At 38.6% G+C, this 27663-nt stretch overlaps 1 protein-coding gene across 4 annotated transcripts in view; it reads right to left on the bottom strand.

Moving 5' to 3' along the window:
* Positions 1-27663, bottom strand: part of LGR5 (leucine rich repeat containing G protein-coupled receptor 5) — a 148095-nt gene that overhangs the window by 70586 nt on the left and 49846 nt on the right. For all 4 annotated transcript variants that reach the window (XM_003313863.5, XM_003313861.6, XM_009425842.5 and 1 more), the window contains exon 2: positions 12925-12996. In XM_003313863.5, the coding sequence (XP_003313911.1) occupies positions 12925-12996 (72 nt within the window). The remainder of the gene's footprint in view (positions 1-12924; positions 12997-27663) is intronic.

Raw genomic sequence — 27663 nt, 5'->3', positions numbered from 1 at the left:
TGACAGTATCATCAAGTAGCTGGATGGTTTTTGAAACAGTGACTTTGAAAATGAAGAGGAGAAAGTAAAAACTTTATTTTTTAAAATTAGTTTAAATTATTGTTAGGATGAATGCCTTTCTGTTACATTTCCTGAAACTCACTTCACACAAATTGGTTTTCTTTTTTGGGCAGGGACTTTCAGTCCCCTGAGTCTGTATTCAGAACTAACCTGTGGAACCACTGACCTGTGTTATCAGGGCAGTCTGTCTCAAAGCAAAGGAATTTATGATCTGCTATTGGCTGTTTGCTGGGCTAGTGGCAGATCTGTCTCATTGACAAAAACAACAATTTAAGGAAATCATTCCCCTTTTATTTCTTTACCATGTGGGGTGGCTTTAGTACTTTTGAAACCGAAATGCATACAAACATAGGAATAAAACAGGCTTTCAAATGTGTTCACAATACACAAATAGTAAGAAACACACACACCTTTGTTGTGATGATTTGAACTACAACAGTTTGCTAAACAACTATTTTCCAACCCTAGAGAGCAACATAACATTTGGTCAGAAGTTTTTTTTTTTTTTTTAATGCTGTTTCTAAAATTATTATTTCATGGCAATGTCCCTTTCATTATCTTCACTTCTGTAATAAGATGTAACTCGATTAAAAAAAACTTGTCTTTCTACATAAAATATTTTAAAAAGTTTTTATCCCTTAAATAATTGCTCCAAATGTGACTCATATTGTCCCACCATTGTTAGTTTTACTGACTTAATTGCTATTAAAAGAAAAAACCCATTAAGTTACAAGAGAAAATAGACACATTCCTTTCTCGATAAATCAAACAGGTAGATGTTTTGGTGCTGTAAAAACCATCTACAGTATTTTGGAGAATGTACAATTTTCTTTGAATTGTTAAAGTAATTTGAATCTTTAAAGTAATATAAAAGATTTTATTTTATATTTTGTAGCTTCCTTTTTAAAATGGAGGTATGAGAGCAAAGCAATTGTATATAGGTCTAATTTTTCCTCTCTAAACATAGGGAGAGGTATGTGTACAAGATCTGGGGAGTACTGAGGATGGAAGCGGGCATTTGACCTTGCATTTGAGACCCTTGGGAAATTATTGTGCAGGAAATCATGGTCTGACAAGGGTCCACTTGGCTGAGTAGCATTTTCAGAATTAAGCGAGGGGGCCTGGCTAGATCTACCAGGCCTCCTGGGTCAGTTCTTGCACAAATTTCTTCTTGAGTTCTAATTTAGTTATTTTTTTTCTTTCCCTTTTTGATTTTCTTTCTTCTCACCATTAACTTGCTGTGAGACAACACAAGTTACTTAACTTCCCTGGGCCTTATTTCCCTTAAATGAAAAGAAATGAAAGGGTTCTTTCATGAAGGTCTTTTTCTATGCTCAAATTTAAAAAAAAATTACACTTGCATTTCCTACTGTTATTTTTTCCTCCCTCATTCTCCTTTTCCTCCCTTTTTCTTCTTCTTGTTTATTGTAAGATTACTTTATTATAACATGTCATTAACATTGTAAAAAGCACTCTCTTATAATTTATATCATAGAGATAAGTCAGGGATTATTATTGTCCACATTTTGTAGATGAAGACACCAAAGCTCCAAAAGGTTTTATGGAAAGTGAAAAACATTGTCGCTTTCCTTATTTATTTAAATGTAGTCTAGTCTTCTTATGGAGCGTGGAAGCCATGTAATAGCAGTGCTACTTAAATAATTGGAGTAGAATGAACTTGAACATGATAATTCTTGTGATTTAAAAGAAAACATTTCATCAGACTACTTAGTAAATTCATGCTGCCTCCTAGAAATTGCCGCTTTATTTTCCAACTTTTACAAAGCACACGAGAGTGAGAGGGCATACAGTCTATAAATGTTAAATTAATTTCTTCTAGAAATTTGATGAGGGCTATCAGGCTTAATGGTAATAGTTTTCCCTCTTTTTCCATTCTAAAAATCTGGATGATATTTGCCTATTTCCAGTTTTCTGGTACTGTTTTCCTTCTCTGTGATTTTCCAATATTGATTTCAGCAGTTCTGTGACTATTTCTGAATTTTCCCACTCTTTGGAGTTGTAATTTACCTGAACAATTAACTGCTGTTAAACTATCATTTAAATGTAAAATTTCTGAAAAGTCTTTTATTCTTTTATAAAGTATCAAAATATTCTCATTTGGAAAAATATTGTCCTAAATAAAGTTAGCCAAAACTATGATAATATAATTAGTGACTCTCAAAAGATACATAAGTGATGAAACCAGTATAATAATAGTCTATTAAATTGATATTCATGATTCAATTCAATTAATTAATTTGCTTTTGTTGCTTTTAGGGCCAACTACATTTATAGGTTTGGCTTTGGTTTATCAATACAGGAGCCAAGTATCTGAGTCATATCAAGAATTAGAAATATGATGAAACTTATAGTAAGATGTAATTTGCCTCAACTTGCAGTAATGCATGACAGCAGCAATTGACTAAGCCCACCATGGTAGGTTTTCTTTTACAAGGTGCCCCTGCTGGTCAGATGGGACCAGATACGTAAGAGCTTAACCTTGTGTTCATCTTTGGTAAGATTTGCAGAAGCCAATTTAGTGCCTTGGATATAAGAATCATGATATTTCATCAACTAATTTTCTTCCCATTTGAGAAAAAATATCTTTCCTAATACTCCTTGAAAAATTGCAATTTTCAAAAACTGTATCTACCCCCTTCCATTGTTCTAGTCAATGCCTGAAGTGATGTCGTCATTGTGTTAAGCATATCCAATTTGTCAAATCCAGCCAAAAAGCTTCCTTTCTTAAACTGTGTATTCATGAGCTGTGCATTTTGCTTTCATTATCTGATATAATAAAAACATTCAGATTTCAAGGTTCAAGGGCTAAGAATTGTTAAGGACTAAGACCACTGGACTGAGTAAATGAACTCTTTCAAGTCAATAAGGAGATACTCTAATGTGCATAGGGCCCTGTGGTTTCTTTTTTTCTTTCTTTTTTTTTTTTTTTTTTTTTGAGAGGGAGTCTTGCTCTTTCGCCCAGGCTGGAGTGCAGTGGCGCGATCTGGGCTCACTGTAAGCTCCGCCTGCCGGGTTCACGCCATTCTCCTGCCTCAGCCTCCTGAGTAGCTGGGACTACAGGCGCCCGCCACCACGCCCGGCTAATTTTTAATGTTTTTAGTAGATACGGGGTTTCACTGTGTTAGCCAGGATGGTCTCGATCTCCTGACCTCGTGATCCACCCGCCTCGGCCTCCCAAAGTGCTGGGATTACAGGCGTGAGCCACCGTGCCCTGCCCCTGTGGTTTCTTTAACCAGACTAAGGAAGTTCAATTTTAATTCCTTTATGGAATCTTCCTTAACCATCTCGGTTAACAGCTCTCCTATAAGATACATTCTATACAATGTAGCCTATAATGGTTGATTTTCTACCCTCTACCCTTTCTTTTAAAGGTGTTATTTTTGTTTGTTTGTTTGTTTTTTTTGTTGTTGTTGTTTTTTTTTAAGATCCTGGGCTTGAGTGATCCATCCTCCCAACTCAGCCTCTCTAGTAGCTGGGACTACAGGTACGCACCACTCTGCCTAGCTCATTTTTTACCCTTTTATAAGTAGACTGATTATAGACTCCTAAGCTCAAGAGTCTTATTGCATGCACAGAGTATGGAGCTCAGCTGATATTTATTGATTGTTTGATCTTGTTTCCAAAGGCAGCTGGCCATACTGCCTCAGTTGCTTCAGATCTGGCATAACTATTCCAAGATAGCTAGTCACAAAACCAGACTAGAAACAGCTAAGGAATATTCCTTCTTTGTTACATATCAAACTTAAATTCAGCAATTTCTTAGAGCACTTTCAGTATGCCACATATAGTGCTTTTGGGCATATAAATAGTAGCTACCATTTATCAAACAGTCCATAAATGCTAGGGCACAATATTCATTACTTTATGGGCATGGTGCTATTTGTTTATAACAATCACATTAAACAACTGGCATCATCTCCATTTACAGATGGCAGAATGGGCCAAAGGGAGGTTATTTGCTCACACTATGTAGAAAAGTTCACAGAAGAAAGTTTGGTTCAAATATAGCATTTTGACCCCAAATTGGGGGTTTTTAATTATTACTCTGGTTAAAGGAAGGCTGGTCTCAAGCTTAGGCTGGTCAGGAGCAACCCTGACCTAAAACAGGAAAATGCAGGGACACAATGGCTGTATCACTTGAGGCATTGGCTATCAGAAAACCATTGCCCATTGCTTTTTATTTAAACTCCTCTCACTGCCTTTCAGATTCAGCACAATCTTACTACTCTTACCACTATGACTGGTCATCTCTTCTTCCTTTTGCTAGGCTCTCTTTTAGTCTTCATTGCTCAACCATAGATGTTCCTCAAGTTTCTGTCCTCACACCTTTTCTTTTTTTCTGCTCTGCTTAGTGGTACTCAAATTTTAGTGTGCATTGCCATCGCTTTAGAAGCCATAAAAATTCAGATCCCCAAGGCCCCAATCCTGACCCAGGGAACCAGACATTCTGGGAGAAGGACTTGGAAATCTGCATTTTTAATAAGCAGCTCCAGTGATTTTATTGTAGATTGAAAAACTACACTGGGAAACACAGAGCCTCTCTCAAGGTTCTCTCTCAAGGTTCTCATCAACCCAGCACCTTCAACCATCACCTCTTTGTAAACCACTCTCCAATCATTATCTCTAGAACAGACCCATCATGCTTCACACTTACATTCCAACAATGTTACTGACATTCCCATTTAGATGTCCTGCTGCCCCCTTGCACTTAGTATATCCAGAACTGGGCATCCTCTTGCCTCCAAAATCAGTTCTTCCCTTGAATTCCCTGTTTTTGTCCTTCACCAGCTCCTGACACCCGATTTCATAACCCTATTCAGAGTCATCTCTCATCTTTAGACCTCCCCTTTAGTCCCTATGTTCAACCAACTGATGAGTCCCTGACTGCCTTCGTCTGTTGGGGTGCTTTCATATATTCCAGTGGTTCTCAGCCCACCTGTACAGCTTTGAAATAAAAGATGTCTGGGTTCCCAGTGAGACCCATTAAATCGGAATCTCTGGGGACAACCCCTGGTCATTAGTAGCTTTAAAAAGTGTGCTAGGCGATTCTAATGCATATTCAAGGATGGGATACTTTGAAGTAGTTCTCTCTGTTTAATATTTATAAGATCACCTGAAGACCTTCATGGTCTCCATCCCCAGAAACAATGATTAATTCATTAATTGTTGACAGAATTAGGACAGGTGATTTGTTAATGGATTTTAACAGGTACCCAGGCTAGGCGTGGTGGCTCACTCATGTAATCCCAGCGGTTTGGGAGGTCAAGGCAGGCGGATCCTTGAGATCAGGAGTTCAAGACCAGCCTGGCCAACATGGTGAAACCCCATCTCTACTAAAATGCAAAAATTAGCTGGGCATGATGGCAGGTGCCTGTAATCCCAGCTACTTGGGAGGCTGGGGCAAGAGAATTGCTTGAATCCAGGGGGTGGAAGTAGCAATGAGCTGACATCGTGGTCACTGATCATGCAGTGCCACTGCACTGCAGCCTGGGCGACAGAGTGAGACTTTGTCTAAAAAACAAACAAACAAACAAAACAAACAAACCAAAAACGAGTTACCAAAATGAGACAATGAGAACCTGAACTAGGTGGTGACAAAATAGAGTGAACAAACAGGAAAGACAAGGTGGAATTATGAGTTTTAAGACTTGAAAACTGGCTGAATATAGGAGGTAAGAGAAGAAAATGACAGGGCAGGCACAAGTCTGGATAATAAGAATGCTGGTGGCAAGCAGGCAAGGTAGGAGAAAATGCTTGTGGGCGGCTGGGCAGGTGACACATGAATGAATCTGGTTCTGCACATGTTGAGTTTTGAAGTATTGATGGATAGTTGGTGGAGGTGTCACTTAAGTAGTTGGGGATTTTCAAAATGTGGTAGCTAAACTAGCAGTATCGACATCACCTGGAAGTGGCTTATAAAGCCACTTGACTTTCTCCTCCCAATCCCTGGCCTGCTGAAATTCTGTGATGGGGCCCAGAGATGCGTGGTTTTACAAGCACTACAGGTGATCCTGATGTCACTAGATTTTGAGAACCACTGGCCTAGAGTAGTGGTCCTCAAGCTTTACCATGCATCAGAATCACCTGGAGAGCTTGTTAAAGGCAGTTTTCTGAGTTTAACCCCCAGAGTTCCTGATTTACCAGGTTGGGGTGGGGGCACATGAATTTGTATTTCTCAAAAGCCAACTCATAAAGAACAAGTTTAGATAAAGAATAAATAACAAGGTGGTGCCAGTGCACCACTGTCCAGGGACAATATATTGAGAACCATTGGTCTAGCAATCAAAGGCAAAAGAGATCTGGTCTGGAAACATAGATTTGGGGGTCATCTATATGAGTTTCTCGCCCAGACACCTATCGTAGCCTCCTACCAGGTCCTTCGGCTTCCATAATTCCCCAATCTATTTTGCATGCAGAAATCAGAGAAATCTTTTAGGTTTGTAAATCCTATTGGTTCACTAGCTGCACACAATCCTCCAATGGCTTCCCATTGCTCTTATTTGAATTCCATACATGGCTTAACTGGCCCTGCACGATCTGGTCTTTTCCTTCCTCTCCAGCTGCATCCACATCACTTCCCTCTCTCTTACTCTGCTCCAGCCATACTGATTTTTTTTGCAGATCCACAAACACATCACATTCTTCCCACCTAAGGCCTCTGCTCACACTGTTCTCCTGCTTGAAATACTGTATCCCAGCTCCAGGCTCCCAATCCCTCCTCCACCTTCTCATCAGTTTAGACATCACCTTCTTAGACCTTCCCTCCTTCTCACTCCTTGTTATTCGTTCCTTATCTATACCATGTTTGTGTTATTCACTGCTCTTGTCACAATTAGCAAATATCATATGCAGTTGTGTCCTTGCTTATTATCTGTCTCCTCCACTCAATTGACAACTTCCTGAGGGCAGAGGCTTGCTGAATGAATGAATGAAACAAACACAGCAAGTCGTATTTGCTCTTATGTTCTTAGTGGCTTCATAAATATGTGAATGGAGGAAGTATAGAGAAAGGAGACAATAAAGTTAAGTGGAAATATATGAGGGATGTCTACATTTTATAGGTGGTGGGGGAGAATGGAATGCTAAGGAGAAAAAGGAGGCAGAGAGGTAGGGCACTTTCAAAACAGTGGCTTCATTGTCATAACAAAGATATACACCACAAACATATATATATACACAATGACGGATATCTAAATGTCTATATCTAGCTGGATGGATAGTCATTTGGAAGACTACCCATACAAAATAACTGCCGTGAAATAACACTTGAGTTTCAAGGAGGCAGTGTTTATAATCAATGGTCAGATCTATGAAGACAGGAGACGATCACTGTGAGAAGGCCAAGGGGCCTGAAGATTATTCATGGGCATGAAGATGTTTTCATTTTATGAACACAACTCAATATGTGGATTATAGTTTACCAAAGTTCTTTGATCATTGTTTCATTTGATCCTCAGGAAGAAAAAAATCTCAAAAGACAGGCAGGACAGCTATACAGATGCTATTTTCAGTAACATGCTGGGGAAGTAGAAGTAACAAGCCTAGATTATGCTTTCAGGAAGTTTAGTGATCTTTCATTACAAATTTCATCTGTAATAATAGATATCTACTATTTATATAGAGATTCGTCATGTCCAACCATAATATGAGCAAACGGTTCCAGGGAACAATAGTAACTTAAAAACAGACCTCCCTAGAGCTTCTCATGTTTCTTTTCTAAATCGAGTATTTGATTCCAATAGCACTAGAATCTGGGAAGATTTTAAAATACTACTTGGAAATAAAGGCCTTTAACTTGGACAATTTTAAATGGTAACATTTCATTCCCCCTCCTTATTTAGTCAGACTACCAAGCTAAGTTTAGTGTAACTTGTAGACGCCAGCAATAGTCACCATCTGCCATTAGCCCCCAACATCTCTACTACACTCTGATGGCCCAAATGTAGGATCTTTTATTTGTCCACATAGCAAGCGTTAACGGAAGTTCCTAGAACTGAGTAAATAGAAGGAGGAGAGATACTGTTGGAGGGAAATTCAATGATTTCTCAGGTTATTAAAATAGTAAAGAACTATCTGCAATCGTTGCCTATATCCATTAAAGCTCAGAATTGGAAACAGTTTTTCAAGTCCAGGATCCCTGAGATTCCTGCAAAATCAGGCTCATGAAAAAAGAAAAGAGAGGGTTAAAATCTTTTTGAAGGTGTTTTCATTTTACTAATACAACTGTATATACAGAATATAGTTTACCAACGTTCTTTCATCATCCTTTCATTTGATTCTTGGAAACACCTTAAAAGGCGGACAGCACCATTCTCCTCTGAGGCCTAGTGAGCATTAAGTGGATTATCAGCTAGTAAGTGGCAGAGCCAGGATGGGAATCCTGGGCTTCTGGATCTAGATTCTGAGCTTTTCTTTCTATACAGCACAGCTTCCCTAATTTCGACCTGCTTTTCTTTCTTTTTGCAAAAGAAAAAGACTCCCCTTCTCTATGCACGGGCACATTGCCACCAGAAGGACAATTGGCCTCTGCATATCTGGTCACCTTGTAGAGTCACAAAAACAAAACAAAACAAAGCAAAACTAAATTAAACTAAACAAATAAAAAACAAGACTGAAATGTGTCAAAAACTTGCGGCATAGGTAGTAAGTGTTCTAGAATGTCAGGAAGGAGAGAGGAAGACAATTTTCTGTAATAGCTGTTCTTCTGAAATACTTTCTGTAACTCATCATTCAATCAAGAGTTACAATGCTTTTTCTTTTCTTTTTTTTTTTTTTGAGACTGAGTCTCACTCTATCACCAGGCTGGACTGCAGTGGCACCATCTTGGCTCACTGTAATCTCTGTCTCCCAGGTTCAAGCGATTCTACTGCCTCAGCCTCCTGAGTAGCTGGAACTACAGGCGTGCGCCACAACACCCAGCTAATTTTTGTATTTTTAGTAGAGACGGGGTTTCACCATATTGGCCAGGATGGTCTCGATCTCTTGACCTCATGATCCACCCACCTTGGCCTCCCAAAGTGCTGGGATTACAGGTGTGAGCCCCTGTGCCCGGCTGAGTTACGTGCTTTTTTAAACATTAAGTCAGTGTATATCTCTAGCGCTTTATTGATTCTTACAGGATTTTGAACTTTGACACCTTTGTTAAGGCTTAGCCATGGATGAGAGATGAACCATGGCTATCTACACAGTTTATAACATAGTTAAAGGAATTAAATGAGAGAAATGATATATCCGGTAATTAGAGCTAAGGGGAAGAGTGATAATGTGGCTTTATTAATAGTGATTTTTGTTTGTTTGTTTTTGAGACGGAGTCTCGCACTGTCACCAGACTGGAGTGCAATGGCCCAATCTCGACTCACTGCAACCTCTGCCTCCTGGGTTCAAGCGATTCCCTTGCCTCAGCCTCCCGAGTAGCTGGGACTACAGGTGCCCACCACTACTCCCAGCAATTTTTTTTTTTTTTTTTGTATTTTAGTGGAGACAGGTTTCACCATGTTGGCCAGGATGGTCTCGATCTCCTGAACTCGTGATCTGCCCGCCTTGGCCTCCGAAAGTGCTGGGATTACAGGCGTGAACCATTTCACCCAGCTGATAGTGATTTTTAAAGACTGAGTTTTATGGTGGGAGGTTTCTTAATATTATTGATAGTGTCAGTGGCAGTTTCCTATTTAACGTATAAAGAGATAAAGCACAAAAATGAGCTGAATAAGCTGAATGAAAGACTTAACACTTTCATAGTGTCCTAATTGTCATAACACACACACAAACACACACACCCAGAGAGAGAGAGAGAGAAAGAGAGAGTTAACATTTCTAGCTGTATGGGTGGTCGTTTATTAGTTCAAGTAAAATATATACTGCATAAACATGGTGCTTAAGTATATGTACTTACATGTAAAAAATATTATCGAAGACTATTTTGGACCTATTGAACAATGCTAGATTGGTGAAATTCTACACCTGAAAGTTCTGATGATACTTTTCTCATAGATAGTATATCATAGTCGTAGATTAATAACCTGAATATCCAATCTCTTCCTCCTGGGAAGACAGCTCTTCATTGCTTTCTTTCACATTCCCAGACACATGCACAGACACAGACACATATATACACACTGATCATTACACAACTCAGTTTATAGAGCATTTAAAAGTGTTCAACTATGCAAACTACTGTGAAATCACAGTGCTAGGTGCTATTGGAGAAAAGAAAAGCTCAAATAAACCATGCACAATTCCAACTGTCCCTCCACTTTCCAAGCATGGCTTTGAAAGTCATTTTGAATCTTAGCTTTGACCTAGGTTTGAATCTTGGCTCTGATACATACCAACTCCATTATGTTGGGTAAGTTCCTTATTTTCTCTGTATTTAAGTTTTCTTATCTGTTAACTGGGAATAATAATATCTGTCTTTTTGGGGTTGTTATAATTCACTGAAATGATGTGTGTAAAGCACTTTCAACAGTGATTGGCACACAGTAACCTATTATTGTTGTTACTACACTTATATTATTATTTTTGAAGATTGTATAGCCTAAAAGAGAATATAGACTTAAGCATATGTCTAACCGAAACAATCAACAGCATAAAAAAAATGTTCTGTTAAAGGGATATTTTTTAAACAAAAAAAATAGAACCTCCCCAAACCCCTAAATTTAGCTTTGGGAACAAAGGAATAAACCAAGAAGAGCTGATCATTTTTCCAGCTTTTATAAATACTAACTTCTTTTGCCGCTAAATGAATAATGATGTCTTTAAGACATCAGTTAGGTGCAGCACAGAATTATATATGGAAAAGCAGTCCTGATTTTAAATTCAGCAAGTCAGCCAGCTTAGCAGAAAGAATTCCAGAACAGAATGAGGCAATGGAATGAATAGTCTTTAAAGGGTCTCCTCTATTTCTGAAATTTTGTGATTCTATGGTCAAGATACTTGATGAAGTTTCCAGAGAGATAAAAATAAGACAAGGCAGAAAAGTATTAATAGTAGCATTTTCAAATGGTAGTTCTCTCCGCAAACACCATTGCTTTTTTGTGATTTTTTTTCAACTATCTTTTTAAAAACTGGCCTTGGAACAGAATTAATATTCACCTCATGAAGAAAGAGGAGTTATTTTGAATGAGTTGGGTCACTGAGGGAGGAAATCTATTAAACAAAGTCCTTGGGGAAGTGAATTATTTATTGATTCAGCTTGTGGTCTAAAGTTGAGGTGTGTGTTGAGGGAGAAGGGAAGCATTTTGCCATGAGATATTATAAGGGAATTAAAGGGAAAAGGATAGGAAGGGCATACCTTAGAAATATGGGGGTAAACAGGGCTGTCTATTCTATATTAATTGTGGAAGTATAGGGAGAACAAGACGGATGTAATTTTTTAAAATTCTGATGTTTGAAAATTATTTAAAATAACCTTTAAAAATGTTGACTAATGTCAATGAAAATCTGTTACTTTTTTCTTAGGGAGTTGACATGTGTAAGAAACTCCTTTTACATATTTTGCTTTCTCATTAGTTCATTCATTAAAAATTTACAGATTATTTATTATGTACCAGCCATGACTAAGACAGACATTGTTCCAGCTCCTATGAAGGTTAAATCCTAGCAATGGAAATGTCCTGAGACAAAAGAGAAGATGGAAAAAAAAGGCCTGGGATCTAGAGTGAAAATCTATTCCATGAATGATAAAACCTTCTATACAATCTAGAAATCTAAGATTCCCTACCATAACCCTTGATATCAATTTTATCACATGCAACTGATTTCGGTAGTAAAACAATAGCATTTCATAAAATATAATGCCATCAAAAATAAATATAGATAAAACTCCAGAGGGGAGAAATTTCAAAATGTTATCCTCTTATTCTCTTGAGAAAATGGTCAACGTAGTGTAATTTGGTTATGATGAAACATTCTTTCCACCTCCCATGGTGGATTCTGTGGTGCATTAGCAATTTAAATTACTCCCCAGATTGGACTCTGACTTCAGGATTTATAAAGAAAATATTTTCAAAAGAGGTCATTACCTAAACAATTCCTTTAATCAACAGTCAGAGGATTGACTCAACTGATGGTGCCAAACGTTCTACACTAGGGCTGTGATGGGGTATCACCTCCTTATCCCCATCATTCAAAAGCGTAAGAGGATCAAATGAATTTTTAAATGCAGATTTTTGATTTATACAGTTCTTTTTCATCTTCTGAAAAGTGGTTACTAGACTTAATCAAAATTCCTCTGTGTATCATTAACTAATTTTAGCTTCCTCCTTTTTTAGTTTTTATTTTTAGTGTTTGGAAGAGCCCAGTTTTCAATCTTCTGTGGATTTCACATTTTTCTACTGAAGCCTTGAGGGAAGCTAAATTTAAAAGTAGGGAAATAGTAATTAAAAGTGATTAGGACAAGAAGTTTTGGTGCTATGCAATGTGGACTCAATTCTCCCTGTCATAAGCCGAACCAAGCAGCAGTTTTTGGTTTTGATTATACCTTTACTTGCGATTTTAATAAACATGAACCAGTATTCAAACTTTTAATATCCTGCTGCTTAACTATTTCCAAAGAGCTATCCAGCTCTTTTAAACAGGCTTTGTTTTAAAATTTTAATTTGTTTGGCTCAGTCTCACCTTAGAAAGTTGTAGCCTTATGGTAAACTCTTTTATAAGTTGATTTCCAGAATCATAAGCAATTCTATTTTTGCCCCCTCCCAACTAAGTGTTTCCTCATGTTCTGAAATTGTTGGTGCTGACAGGTTTTCTGCCTTGTTTTATCTGGTTCCCACAGTAAGTATGAGAGACAAACACAAGAATGTGCCCAGTGTTGACTGGATGCATCAAGACTACAGTGATACTTACAACTCCTCCAGGAAGCGGAGACTGGGCAGGGGATTCGGGAGCAGCTGACTGATGTTGTTCATACTGAGGTCTCTGGGGGGGAAAATAGACAGCGTGTGAGGAGCAGCGAATGCCACCACAAGGAAATCCAGCTGTTCAATTCACACATTTCCAAACAATACAGTAAAGTGAACTCATTCCCCTGCTTGACAAATGAATTGCTATTCTACATCTTAAATATTAATTCCTTTTCTCCAACATTCCCTGCAACATCATGGGCTCTCTATCAAATTAGAGACCCTAGGAGGAACTTACATGGAATTCAAAATTATTTAGACCATTCATGGGCATGGTTGTAATTCTTTATGCTTACATTTATGTGAGTAGGACAGCAAAGGAAACAGACATAACTCAACTCTAGACATAACTCAACTTTGTGTCTTGCTTTAAATTGTGTGACAAAGAGAAATGTCTTCACCGTGCAACTCTAGAAGTCCTGTTTCTCTGGGACTTTAAGCACCTTGTAAAAACAAATGTTTTGATTCAAAGAAATTTAAAAAAAAAAAAACAACAAAACAAGACAAAAAGCCTATTCCCTCCTTCTAACATGTTCCTTTTGCAGGTTCTCAGATTGCATTAAATAAGTGAAATGAACCATAAAACGAGGGTGTAAGGTGATCCTGCTCTGTAGCACACTTCCTGCTGGGCCTGCACAGTAGTTCCTGGCACAGGAAACAACAAGCCACTTTAAGCAGAACTCAATCAATTTTTGTTTTAAACGAAACTCTGTGTAATTACATTTTATTCTGGTTTTTTTTTTCCCCCCTATTTCTTTACTGTCTCTTACATAACCCCACAGCATCATGGGTATATGCCCTCTGTATCTCAGAGGCCAAAAGACTGACAGCTGGACAGATTCTAATCAAGACCAATTCAGATTTTATGTAGTCAGCTGAAGGTCACTTAAGAAATGACTTGTTGCACGAACCTGAAGATTCAGAACTTATGGCATTGTATTCTCAGACCAGGCCTCCATTAAAATTTATCTTGAGAAAAGAAAATGAAGTTCTTTTCAACCTGAATTATTGCTTTTATTAAAGTGGACACATCCATTGCACCTAACCAGCTGATTTCATTCACAATATAACTTGGTTCTTTTATCAAATATTGACTTTACATCAATGATGCTAAGAATTGAGGAATCATTCACTCTTTGCCTTTAAAAAGTCACAATAATGTGCAAAGAAGAGAAAATATTTTATTAATTGTTTCAGAGTATGGCACCACCCCCAAATTGCTATTAATTTTATTATCTGTTAGTGAACAGTAAATAATGAAGCCAAGTAAATGCTGTGTTCTTAAGCTAAGACTAGACAATGCCATAAATATAGACTAAAATTTTTTTGCATTGTCCATATCCCAAAAATCTGGATTTTTCTGGCGTTGTCTACATAAAAAAGTCAAGTAATTGATAAACAATTTCATTTTTTTTGGCAAACATTCCTGTGAAATAGCACAGTCATTAAGTTCACTGAACAGCCATGTTTTAAACTGATCAATGCAGTTTCTGGATTCCTCACAGTGATTATAGAATCTCTGCAAAGACTTGATATTTCTCAGGAATATTCACTTTTTAAAATTTGATATCCTACTTATTTCCTAAAAGGATCAAGGTGGTTTGATTTTGGGGCATGTCTATTGGTAACACAGATCAAACCAGTCTCGACATCAAGACATATGGTGTGGAGAGCATAGATTTTCTCTCATATTTTTCTGTGTGATGTGCAAATCACTTCAGAACAAACATTGATCTTGTTTATCTGCAGAAAGCTCTAAATAGAACATGGTCATTTACATATTAAGGTGATTCATAAGCACTCCACATTATTTTTAATATTTGTTACCCTATTTCAAGCACCTGGAAGTGAGGCTTATGTAAGCATTCACTCTCTGGTTCCCACCTGAACACTTTTTATGGTGGAGGAGACTAGGGCAGCAGAGAAAGCGCAGGCAAGCCTGAGAAGAGCATCTTGGGTGGGAACCTAGACTTTCCTATTTATTAGCTGCATAATCGTGGGAAAACTAACCTCATTATGCAGCCTTCCTTATTTTTAAACAAGGGTGTCTCTATGTTAATAGCTTGAAACCCTATGATTAGCCATTTCCAATCAAAAGGGAGTGACTTAATTCTTTTCTTAAAAAGGAAAGTACCTGGCTGGGCATGGTGGCTCACGCCTGTAATCCCAGCACTTTGGGAGGCTGAGGCAGGTGGGTCACCCGAGGTCAGGAGTTTGAGACCAGCCTGGCTAACATGGTGAGACCCTATCTCTACTAAAAATACAAAAATTAGCCGGGCATGGTGGTGGGCACCTGTAATCCTAGCTACTTGGGAGGCTGAGGCAAGAGAATCGTTTGAACCCAGGAGGCAGAGGTTGCAGTGAGCTGAGGTTGTACCATTGCACTCCAGCCTGGGCAGCAAGAGCGAAACTCTGTCTCAAAAAAAAAAAAAAGGAAAGTACCTATCTTTTCCAACAGGAATTAATAACTTTACTGTGCTACCTGACATATCATATTGTAATTCCTCTTAGATAATGACCTAGTACTAGAAAACCAACCCCTTACCACCTGTTTTCTAATACAGGCTGTTTTCTTTTAAAAAGCCTCTAGCAGTTCATATAAACTTGTAGCAGAAAATAACTTTTAATAGCAATGATCTAAGACCAAATGAAATGGGCCTCTAAAATAAAATTCAAAATGGACAAGGTAAAAATTAATTTGCCTGCATTTGCTTTTTTCCCTTCTGTGTGCACTTTTACATTGATGTTAAAATGTAATTATGGTTCTCCAGCTCAGTGTATTCCAAACTATCCACGGTGAAAGACGAAATTTTTTAAATTTCTAATTTGCTGTGGACTTACACTATTATAAACTATAATAAAAATTGATTACTAAAAAGGTGAAATAAAAATACAAAGATATACAAAATACAAGGCTCAATATTTTATTATGTGATTTAACAGAAATAGTTAAATGACTACAAAAGTTTCCAGACTTTACTCTGAAATTCTTATCCTTTGTGGATCAATAAAAACAGCCATGGCCTGGGGTGGATCCTTGACTTCTCTTTGGTGAGCGATGCTCCTCTTGCCTTCATATCAAGAATGGTGAGGCTTAAATTACTTTTAGCCTGCTCATCTTTGACTTACCAATGATAGAATTAGAGAATGTTTGGCTGTTAGAGAGGACTGAAACTCACCAGGGTGAGAATGCTCATTATAGGTGAGGAAAATGAGGCTCAGTGAGGTGAGGTGGCCTCTAAGTTTCAGTGCAATATTTAGGGGGAAAGGCCAGGCCTAGAACCGAGGTCTAGGCCCTAGGGTTTTTTGTTTTGTTTTGCTTTCTTTATTTTTGTGTACCACCTTTCTAATTTATGCAAAATATCTTCATTCTGACCCTTAAATTATTTTTAAACCATTCCTTTTATTTTTCTAAAGCATTTGGTCTTTTTGACACCTGGTACACATATAACCTTAGCAGCAAATGAGGGGGTCTTAAAATAATTTCCAAGCCTGTGCATTATTTACTCTTTAAGTAATTATTTTTAAATGCTCTGTTTTTTTAAAACACATCTTGCCCATAATTCAGTTTCCTAAAAATCAATGAAGCCACATAATGAATTTCTTGATGTTTTGTCAAGATATAGAAATTAATTTTGAAGAACTGGTCATTATGTAAAAGGATTTTGTAAGAAATGGATGATTGATTTCTGTTGTGACAAGACGGTCAAATAAGTTAAACCATTCTGCCCTGTCTCTGATCCACCTCTTATCTATGCTATATTACTGATCACATCTAGAAATCTAGAATACAGATTGCAAATTCCATGAGAGCAGTTGTTATATATAGGAACCAACCCAGGAGCTTTAAAAAATGTTGATGTCTGGACTGGCACAGTGGCTCACATCTGTAATCCCAGCACTTTGGGAGGCTGAGGTGGGAGGATTGCTTAAGGCCAAGAGTTTGAGACCAGCCTGGGCAACAGAGGGAGACCTCGTCTCTACAAAAAAATAAAAAATTAAAATAAATAAATAAATAAAAATTAGCTAGATGTGGTGGTGTGTGCCTGTAGTCCCAGCTACTTAGGAGGCTGAGATGGGAGGATCACCTGAGCCTGGGAGGTTGAGGCTGCAGTGAGCCATGGTCACACCACTGTACTTCAGTCTGGGTGACAGAGTGAGCCTCTGTCTTAAAAAATGTTGATGTCTAAGTTTCATCCCCAGGATTTTGGAGTTAACTGATCCAGTGTGGGCACTGGAGTTTTTAAAAGCTTTTCAGGTGACTCGAATGTTCAGCCAGGGCTGAAAACAACTGCCTGGAGTAACTCTAAATTTCTAGGCCAGTTCTCTGACCTCTACAACTCGAAATTGAGGAAGCTTAAGATAATTAAAGGTACTGTTTCTTATGGGTTCCTATGGGTTCCATCCCAGCAGACAGTATCTTTCCCTTAAAAATGGTTTTGTTACTTGAAGCTCTATTTTTTTTTTTCATTTTACAGATGTTAACTAAGCATTAATGTGGTCAGGTTTTATTCTAGGAACACAGTGGAGAATATATCTGAGTCATCTTTAACTTTTCCCTTTCCCACCATCCCTATGTCCATAAGCCCCCTGGTGTTAATTGTACTATAGAGTTCGCTTCCTGATCTGGCCCCTCTTCTTTCTTCTTGGCTGCCTTTGGTTAGGCCCTTGTACTGCTGAAAACTGTTCTGCTCTCCATGTTTACTGTGTCTCCTCATTCTGGGTCATCTTCTACACCACGGCCAGAAAAGTCGCCCTGAGAAGTCTGTCTGGTCATCACTCTACACAGAGCCACTGCTACCCAAAAAGGAATGCAGCCCCTCAGGTAGATGAATTAAAAGAGGGCTCCCTCTCTTGAGGGGCTGAAGAATTAAAGAAAATACCCTCTTCCTCCTGGGGTAACAGCTACAGAGCAAGCAGGCAAGCAGAGCTCGATCTAGAGTTTAGACCCCATGAAGGAGACTCTGTGCAGGATACAACCTGTCCAACGGTAGCCATACAGGACAGCACTATCTGAGAACTTCCGTTGGCTCCTGCCTCTGGGAGGAAATGATGCCCAAACTCCTCAGGCTCTTCACAATCTGGTTTAATGTGGGTTTCCATCTTGATCTCATGCCACTTTCCTCCATGCAATGTGTGATCTAGTTACATGGAAATTCTTACCGTTTCCCTTTGCATGTGTCTTTACATGTGTGGTTCTCTTCCCTGGAATGCATTATCCTCTCCATTTCCAAATTACCACTCCCCCATATCTCTTCCAAGGCCATTCAAGATCTAGTTCAACAGACCCTTGCCATTCTGACACAACCTCTTATCTTTCCATCTTCATTGTTCTCTATTTCAACCTCCAGTCCTTTGATACATCCTGTATCAAAGCTCATCTTAGCCCCAAAACCTAGGCTGTTGCTCTCCTGGATCACCATGTCACCAACACTCTCAACTCCCTAGCCCCTGTCGTTTGTTTTACTTTCCTGGAAAAACCTCAGCTCTGGAAAAACACCATGATTCCTTTATCTTCTCTGTTATTATCCCAGGATACTGAGTGCTACCAGAAAATTAAAAAAACCTCATAAATGTGCAGATCGGTGACTAAAAATTCATGGTCTTTGTGTGTTTGTAACACCAGTGCCCAATTCTGTGCTTTGCTGTTGCTCAACTTACTCCCATGGGAACTGCTGCCAGCCTTTACCACTTGCCTTGAACCTCTTCATCAATGACCACTCCCATCATGCTCATGGGGCACCTGTCCTCTTACTGCACGGAAATAACTGGGATTCTTCGGACCACCAGGGATGTTCTCCTTTGTCCCCTGCTTACAATACCCATACCTTCCTCCTTATTAGCCTTCCTTATGGATCCCTTCCCCTTTAGCATACTACAGCACATTACTGTGTGCTATAAACTGAAGGTTTGTGTTCCCCCAAATTCATATGCTAAACCCTGAATCCCTAAAGTGGTGATATTTGGAGATGGTGCCTTTGAGAGGTAATTAGGTCATGAAAGAGGAGCCCCCATGATGAGATTAGTGTCCTTACAAAAAGAGACATGAGAGGGCTCCGCTGTCTGCCACTTAAGGATACAACGTGTGTAAAACAAAAATGCTAACCACTACACAATGGAACCATGTTAAGGATACAATGTGAAGTTTGTCAACTGAAAACTGAGGGAGCTGACCCCCAGAGGACACTGGATCTGCTGATACCTTGATCTTGGACTTCTCAGCCTCTAGAACTGTGAGATATATGTTTTTGTTGTCTAAGACACCCAGTTTATGCTAATTTGTTGTAGCAGCCTGGACAAATGGCTATACTGCCTCTAAGAGCATGAGGTATAGAACTCTTCTGAAATAAAATACTCTTGGGAGCAAACTCTCTTTGTGTTTTGCTCACCTTTCACAGTGATTGTTTTTGCTTGTAATTAAATTTTCCTTTTCAGTTGATCCTATTTGTTTTCTTTCCTAGGGATTCCTCAAAGATTCTCATTCATTGAAAGGTGCCCTTCTACCCCCATGCCCACGTGCCACTAACTGCTGCTTCTCCTCCTCTTTTTCCTTCTGCTCCCCACTTCTTTTCTCCTTCTTTTCCCTTTCTTCATATTCTTCTTCTGAAGTATGTTTCCTATCATTTCTATGGATTTGTTGTGAGGGAGATGACTAAAGTAAGTACTTTGTTCATCATCTTAAAATTCAGCCATAGTTGAGATTTGGTATTTGAATCAGTGAATAAGGAAGTCCTTTTTACAGTGTTACTATTTTAAAAAATTAAGGAAACAAACAAAAAAAAATCGATGCTCTTGCTTTAATCTCTGCCACAGTCGAAGACAAATATTTACATCTTTAGCAGCACAGTGCAATTCCTATTTCTTCTAAGTATAATCATTTTAAATTTGTCTTTGGAGATCCAGTAGCATTTAGCTCTCTGCCAGATACCTTTGACAACAATGGATCTTGGCTGGAGCCATTCCAGCACTTTTTAATCGATCACTTTTCAAATATACTTCTAGAGACAATATACTTCTTGTGAATCTCAAAAGGCAAGGTGCAGGCTTGAGTAGCATTTTATTATAGTATGAATAGTATTATTTCCAGGTACTTTTAAAATGTTATCATTTTTAACTCCAAAACACTGTATCCTTAAGAATTTTTTTTATTGAAGTATAACATATACAGGAAAATGCATAAATTCTGTGTCCAGCCGGATAAATTTTCCTTCCTTCCTTCCTCCCTCCCTCCCTCCCTCCCTTCCTTCTTTCCTTCTTTCCTTCCTTTCTTCCTTCCTTCCTCTTTCTCTCTTTCTTTCTTTTCTTCTTTCAACTAAGGTTTCACTCTGTCACCCAGGCTGGAGTGCACTGGCATGATCATGGCTTACTGCAGCCTTAACCTCCAAGTCCCAAGTTATCTCCCCACCTCAGCCTGCCAGATAGCTGGAACCACAGGTTTGCACTACCATACTTGGCTAATTAATTTTTTTTTTTTTTTTTTTGTAGAGATGAGGTTTCACTATGTTGCCCAGGCTGGTCTTGAACTCCTTGGCTCAGTTGATTCTCCCACCTTGGCCTCCCAAAGTGCTGGGATTACAGGCATGCCACTGCGCCTGGCCCCTGATGAATTTTCACAATGTGAACGCACCTCATAAACTAGCACAAATCAAGAAATAGAATATTGACATCACCTCAGAAACCCCTCATGTTCTCTTCCATTCATTGCTCCCCACCAAAAGTAACCATTCTCCTGACATCTAACATTTTATATTAGTTTTGCTTCTTTTTAATCTTTCTGTAAATGAAATCATTTATAGACATTTTTGTGTCTAGCTTCTTCACTCATTATATTTGTTAGATTTATCCTTATGTTGTGCATAGCAATAGTTTATTCCTTCTTAATGCAACATAGTGTTTCATTTTATCATTACACCACAATTTATGTACCCACTCAACTGCTGATGGAGATTTGGATTGTTTTTAGTTTGTGACTATTATGAACAGTACTGCTATAAATATTCTTAAACACATTTATTGAACATTCATATGTGTACATATTTGTTAGGTACATATCTAGGAGTAGAATTGCTGAGTATTGGTGTATGCATATGTCTGCTTTAATAGATACTGCCAAATAGTTTTCTAAAGTGGTTATATCAATTTATACTCCCGCAAGTAGCCTATAAGAATACCAATTATTTCATATCCAGTAGTTTCCATTTGTTGTCACCAAAATTGTTATCATTTCTCTCTCTCTCTTTTTTTTTTTTTTTCTTTTTTGTTGAGATGGAGTCTTCCTCTGTTGCCCAGACTGGAGTGCAGTGTGATCTCAGCTCACTGCAACCTCCACCTCCTGGGTTCAAGTGATTCTTCTGCCTCAGCCTCCCGAGTATCTGGTACTACAGGCATGTGCCACCACGTCCAGCTAATTTTTTGTATTTTTGGTAGAGACACAGTTTCACCATGTTAGGCAGGATGGTCTTGATCTCCTGACCTGGTGATCCGCCCGCCTTGGCCTCCCAAAGTGCTGGGATTACAGGCGTGAGCCACCTTGCCTGGCTTTTTTCTCTTTTTTATTTTAGTCATTTTGGCATGTACAGTGATATCACATCGTGGTTATAATTTGCATTTTCCTCATGTCTCATAGAGCTGAGCATCTTTTCACGTGACTTTGACCATCAGGATACCCTTTTTTTGCAAAGTGCCAGCAGAACATTTTATCTTATTTGATGACCTTTGAATTAGAAGTAAAACATACTTGCTGTAACAAGTGAAACTATACACTGATAAGTAAGGAAAGGGCTAATAATCTTTCTTTTTCTAATATTACTCTCATTTTCTAATATTACTTCTCCTGAGGTTTCAAAGGAATTCTTTTGAAAGAGTTAATAGTGTAATAGTTAAAAGTGTGTATTCTGTAGATATTTTGTCTTAGTTTGAGTCCTGGCCTTGATATTTCAGAGTTGAGTAATCTTGAGCAAGTTATTTAACATCTTTGTACCTCAGTTCCCTCATCTGCATCATCTGTGAAATAGAGATAATAGTATCTACTTCATAAAATTGTTATGAGAAATGTTAAAGTAAAATTAAAATGGAGACCAGGCCTGAAAAATTTATGAGCAAATAAAACCAGCTAGGGCTTAAAAGTAGCCTTCATCTAGCTTAAATTGCAAATATAGGTGGAACCTGACTGGGGTCACACTGCAGATATAAGCTAAACTTAACTTGGGACATTTCTGGTAAATGTTTATGTTGAACAGAAATTAAACTTAACTCTAGTCAATCATAAGCAGCCAACTAAGATATAATTATGTGACTAAGAACTTCCCAAAAAAGTACCCCCAAAAGGATAATTATGTAACTGTAAGTCAATCTGATTTCTTTGTTTTACTTTTGCATCTTCCCATAAATGCTTGCCTCTGATGTTCTGCACCGGAATGCGAAAACTCTGTTGGTCTGGTGTTCCCCAACTCATGAATTACTTCTTACTCAAATAAACTCTAAAATTTTGCTGTGCTTTAGATTTTCTTTAAGTTTGGTGTCAGAAGTGGGATTCAAAGGAGACCCCCCCCATGCCCCAAACCCCTGGGCCATGCCACTGGGTGTATCAAGGAACCAGGCAAAAGGTACCTGCTGAGCCCATGGAGCTCACTGCTTTCTCACTACATCTGGAGGTCCTGGTTAAGTCCCTCTCAGATTTTAAGCTCCACAATTTGTGTCCTGAGCTCTCCAAGTTTATCTGAATCATTTTATTCCCTGTTGTAACCAGAGATCAAATTTGAGTGCTTGACATAAACTAGACTAGGTCCAGTCTAGTGCACTAGTTTCCAGAATAGATCTGGAATCCAGATTGGGATCTCGAGGTTAAACTGGGTATTCAATAGGAACTAGACTGAGTTTGTAGTTGGAAGCCTCAGGTAGATAGAATTTTAAAAAGACAGGATATTATGGGTTTGTCAGTATCTAAGGAGTCTGGGACTCCTCTGCTGGGAACACCAGCAAATTTTTTATTTAGAAATTATAGACCGCAAACTTGTGCCATTCTAGAAAAATGGGTGTGCCTACAAGAAATAATTTGAAGTTGCAGTGGCCACAATGGGGAAGTTTTAATCTAGATAAAATTGTTTATTTATGGGGCATAATGGAAAAGAATGGATCCTAAATACCTCAGAAACAATGGCATGCATTTTTTGATTGGCATACAGAGGCTTACAAAGAACTAGCTGATCCAAAATTGCCTCTCTAAAAGACTCTTTACTCAAGCCAGGTGCAGTGGTTCAGTGGTTCATGCTTGTAATCTCAACACTTTGGGAGGTCTCAGTGGGAGGATTGCTTTAGCCTAGGAGTTCAAGACAAGCCTGGGCAACATAGTGAGACCTAGTCTCTAGAAAAAAAAATCAAGGCCGGGCGCAGTGGCTCACGCCTGTAATCCCAGCACTTTGGGAGGCTGAGGCGGGCAGATCACGAGGTCAGGAGATCAAGACCATCCTGGCTAACACGGTGAAACCCTGTCTCTACTAAAAAAAGTATAAAAAATTAGCCGGGCATGGTGGCGGGCGCCTGTAGTCCCAGCTACTCAGGAGGCTGAGGCAGGAGAATGGCATGAACCCGGGAGGCAGAGCTTGCAGTGAGCCGAGATCACGCCACTACACTCCAGCCTGGGGGACAGAGCGAGACTCCGTCTCAAAAAAAAAAAAAAAAAAAAAAATCAAAAAATTAGCTGGGCATGGTGGCCCATGCCTGTGGTCCCAGCCACTTGATAGGCCGAGATGGGAGGATCACCTGAGCCTAGAAGGTCACCGCTTCAGTGAGCTGTGATGGCACCACTGCACTCCAGCTTAGGCGACAGAGCATGACCCTGTCTCGAAAAAAAAAAAAAAAGCTTATTTACTAAAATCAAATAAGACAACTGAAAAGCTTAAGCAATAAATTGAGAGCAAAAGTAAGGAAATTATGTGGTAACTGATGTGACTTTGTTTCCTGCCTTTATTCTCCTCTACCTAATTATTCTAAATCCACAAACTCATTGGTGAAACCATCTCTTTCTCCTAAACCTACTAATCCTTTTGCTCAATTACATTTTTATCTGGAGAATAAAGACAGGAAGGAAGTTAAGTAAATGCCTCATAAAGTTAGGCCCTCAGAATACCCAGGTTTGGCTCCTATAAATAATTTTATTCCTTGGTCAAAAACTGAACTCAGAGCCATAGCAAAATATTTTCCAAATTGCAAAGAAAATCCACAAAAATTTTCTGAGGAATTGAGAATCCTCATAGGAGTCTATGACCCTGTGTTTCCTGATTTATATCAGTTTATACACATAATATTAAGACCCAGAGATGTACACAAATGGATAAAAAGAGCAGGATGGGATAAGCCTGAGGAAAGGACTGCTGACTCTTCAATAGTTACTTCTAGGGATGGTAAAAAAGATGCCAGAAAAATAGCCGAAAAACTGTTGGAAACGATCCCTATTGTCTTCCCACAAAAGATTGGTCCATTATTCAACCATGTATACAAACAAAAAGAAATAAATTAGTTTCTGATTACAAGGCTAGATTTGTTAAACATTCTGGTCTTAAAATACAGCAGGGAAAATTTTCTGCTGAAACTGAAATAGCTCTTACAGACTTATTCATTCATGGGCTCTGACCAAAGCTTGGTGACCTGATTAAAAAATGAAAGATTGGATGGGAAGTTACTGATACAGCTGAATTAGTCATCATGGTTGAACATCTTGAGAGAACTTTAGAACAAGAAAAAGGTGAAATGCTGAAAGAAAAAATATCAAAGGCTTCTATGTTTACAGCTGCAACAGCTACAGGGACAAAGTCCAAGAGGGCCTCTTCATGCATATCATAACTCAAAATCAAGAGGTCCTGAACAAAGAAACCCTGTACCTTAAGATGTCTGCCATCATTAGAAACAGTCAGACCATTGGAAAAAAGATTGTCCACTCTAGTATCAGTCCCTAACTTCCTCTGTTAGAGAAAATTCCCAACGGTTTGGCTCTCAAGACAATAATTAACATGAATGGGGTTCTGAGGGATTCTCTGGTAAGTTACTTCCTATAATACCCTTATGTTTATAAGGAAACTCAGATCAAGATCAATGGGGAGTCATGTATACACAATGTTGGTGGATACCGGAACCACCTTATCCACTTTAAACCCCACCCTGATAAACCAACACATCTCTTGGAGTGAAAAAATATTTCTGTGGTGGGGGTTTCAAATCAAGTTCAGAGAATTCCTATGTCTAAACCAGTTGAAATGCTGAACTAGTTTCAGAGAAGCATGCCTTCTTACTATGTGACACCACTCTAGTAAAGATACTGGAATGAGATTTGCTTTCTAACCTAAGAAGACACATAAAACTCTCTTCAGAAGGAAAAATAACCCTAGAAGTCTCTGATCCTCCTGAACCTAAACTGCTTTGTTCTTACGAGTGGGAGTTGATAACGTTGAAAGCCAAACTTATACCAACCCCAACCTTTCTGGAGTACCCCAATATCTGTGGGCTTCCTCCTCAACTGACAGAAAAAATTATAAGTCCTGAACCTATAAATATCCAACTAGACCATTCTAAGCCATTGCCTAAATTTCCCCATTTACCACTAAAGTTAGAGGCAATCCAAGGACTTTCACCAATTGTAGAGGAGTTAATAAAACAAATATTTGTAATTACTTGTACTAGTCCCTATAATACTCCAATTCTATTAGCTAAAAGAGCTAATGGATGAGGTTGGAGATTTGTTCAAGACTTATGTGCAACAAATACAATTATAATTCCAAAATTTCCTGTGGTTCCAAATCCTAACACTTTGTTATCTAGTGTGCCTACAGCTGCCAAATGATTCACAGTGATAGATGTCTGCTCTGTCTTCTTCAGCATTCCACTTGATAAGAAGAGCCAATATTTGTTTGCCTTTATTTGGAAAAAACAGCAATACACCTGGACTGTAATGCCACAGGGGTCCACTGATGCCTCATGTTATTTTTTTCAGGCATTACACCAAGACCTGTCAATCTCACAATTTCCTAGAAATTCCACTACTATTTAATATGTAAATAATTTATAGTTATGTTCTTCTACCAGATAAAACTCTGTCATAGATTCAACTTCTTTCTTATAACCATTACCTTAGAAGGGACATAAAGTCTCCATGGAAAAACTTTAAAGAAAAGGTCTATTACTTAAGACATGATTTGACTGGAAAGAGACTTTCCCTCTCACCTGAACAAAAAAAAAGTCAATCTAAGGTTTCCCTAGACTCATGACTAAGAGATAATTAAAAGGATTCCTTGGACTTTGGGGATACTATAAAACTTGGGTCTTCAACATTTTTCTGTTGGCATCCCCCTTATATAAACTTACAAAAAATCTGTCTTAAACTCTGTATTAGTTCATTTTCACACTGCTATGAAGAAATACCCAAGACTGGGTAATTTATAAAGAAAAAGAGATTTAATGAGCTCACAGTTCCATATGGCTGGGGAGGCCTCATAATCATAGCAGAAGGCAAAGGAGGAGCAAAGGCATGTCTTACATGGTGGCAGGCAAGAGAGCATGTGCAGGGGAACTGCCCTTTATAAAACGATCAGATCCCTTATTCACTATCATGAGAACAGCATTGGAAAAACCCACCCCCATCATTCAATTACCTCCCACCAGGTCCCTCTCATGACATGTGGGTTTTATGGGAACTACAATTCAAGATGAGATTTGGGTGGGGACACAGCCAAACCATATCAAAGTCTTTGCTATGGGAAGGTAATCATGAACAAACTTCCCATCAGATAAAACTGGCCTTACAACAGCCTTCAGCTTTAAGGCTTCTGAATTATATAAAATGTTTTACATTGTTTGTTTACAAACATGATGGTTAGGCCTCGGGAGTCCTGGCTCAGGAACACAGGGAAAGAAAGCGACTGATTGCTTATTAGAGTCTCCAGTTAGATCTAGTGGCCAGAGCATATTCAAGTTGTCTGAAAATAGTGGCAGCAGCAGCTAAATTAGAAGAAACCTCATCTGACCTAGTGTTAGGAAATGAAACTTTACCTACGAGTTCAACATACAGTTATACATTTATTAGATTCCAGTCAGACCCAAGCAGACTAACATCTTATGACATCTTTCTCCTGTAAACTCCAAATCTCCATCTCGAATATTGTAATCTCTGATTAGCCCTGTCACTCTGCCTAATGATGGAGAAAACCATAAATGTGTGAGTGTGGTATCACAACTATTGACCCCTCACACTGATTTATAGGAGATTCTATTAGATAGTCCTGAATTAATACTTTTTGTTAATGGGTCTTATGCCAAAAAATATACAAAGGAGATACGAAACAGAATATGCTATAACCACTCAGTATGAACTAACAGAAAAGGGAACTCTTTCACAGTTTAAGTTAGCACAACCTGCAACATTATATTCTCTTAACTAGGGCTTGTCATGTAGCCAAAACCAAATAAGTTACTATTTGATTTTTATGGGTTTTTTTTTTTTTTTTTTTTTTGAGGCTGGGTCTCAATCTGTTGCCCAGGCTGGAGGATAGTGGTGTGATCATGGCTCACCAAAGCCTCAATATCCTGAGCTCAAGTGATGCTCCCACCTCAGCCTAAGTAGCTGGGACAACAGGCATGTGCCACCATTCCTATAGTCCCAGCTACTTCGGAGGCTGTGGTGGGAGGATGACGA

The sequence above is a fragment of the Pan troglodytes genome, chromosome 10 (genome assembly GCF_028858775.2).
Source record: "Pan troglodytes isolate AG18354 chromosome 10, NHGRI_mPanTro3-v2.0_pri, whole genome shotgun sequence".
NCBI lineage: Eukaryota > Metazoa > Chordata > Mammalia > Primates > Hominidae > Pan > Pan troglodytes.
This window is presented reverse-complemented; position numbering and strand designations above follow the sequence as displayed.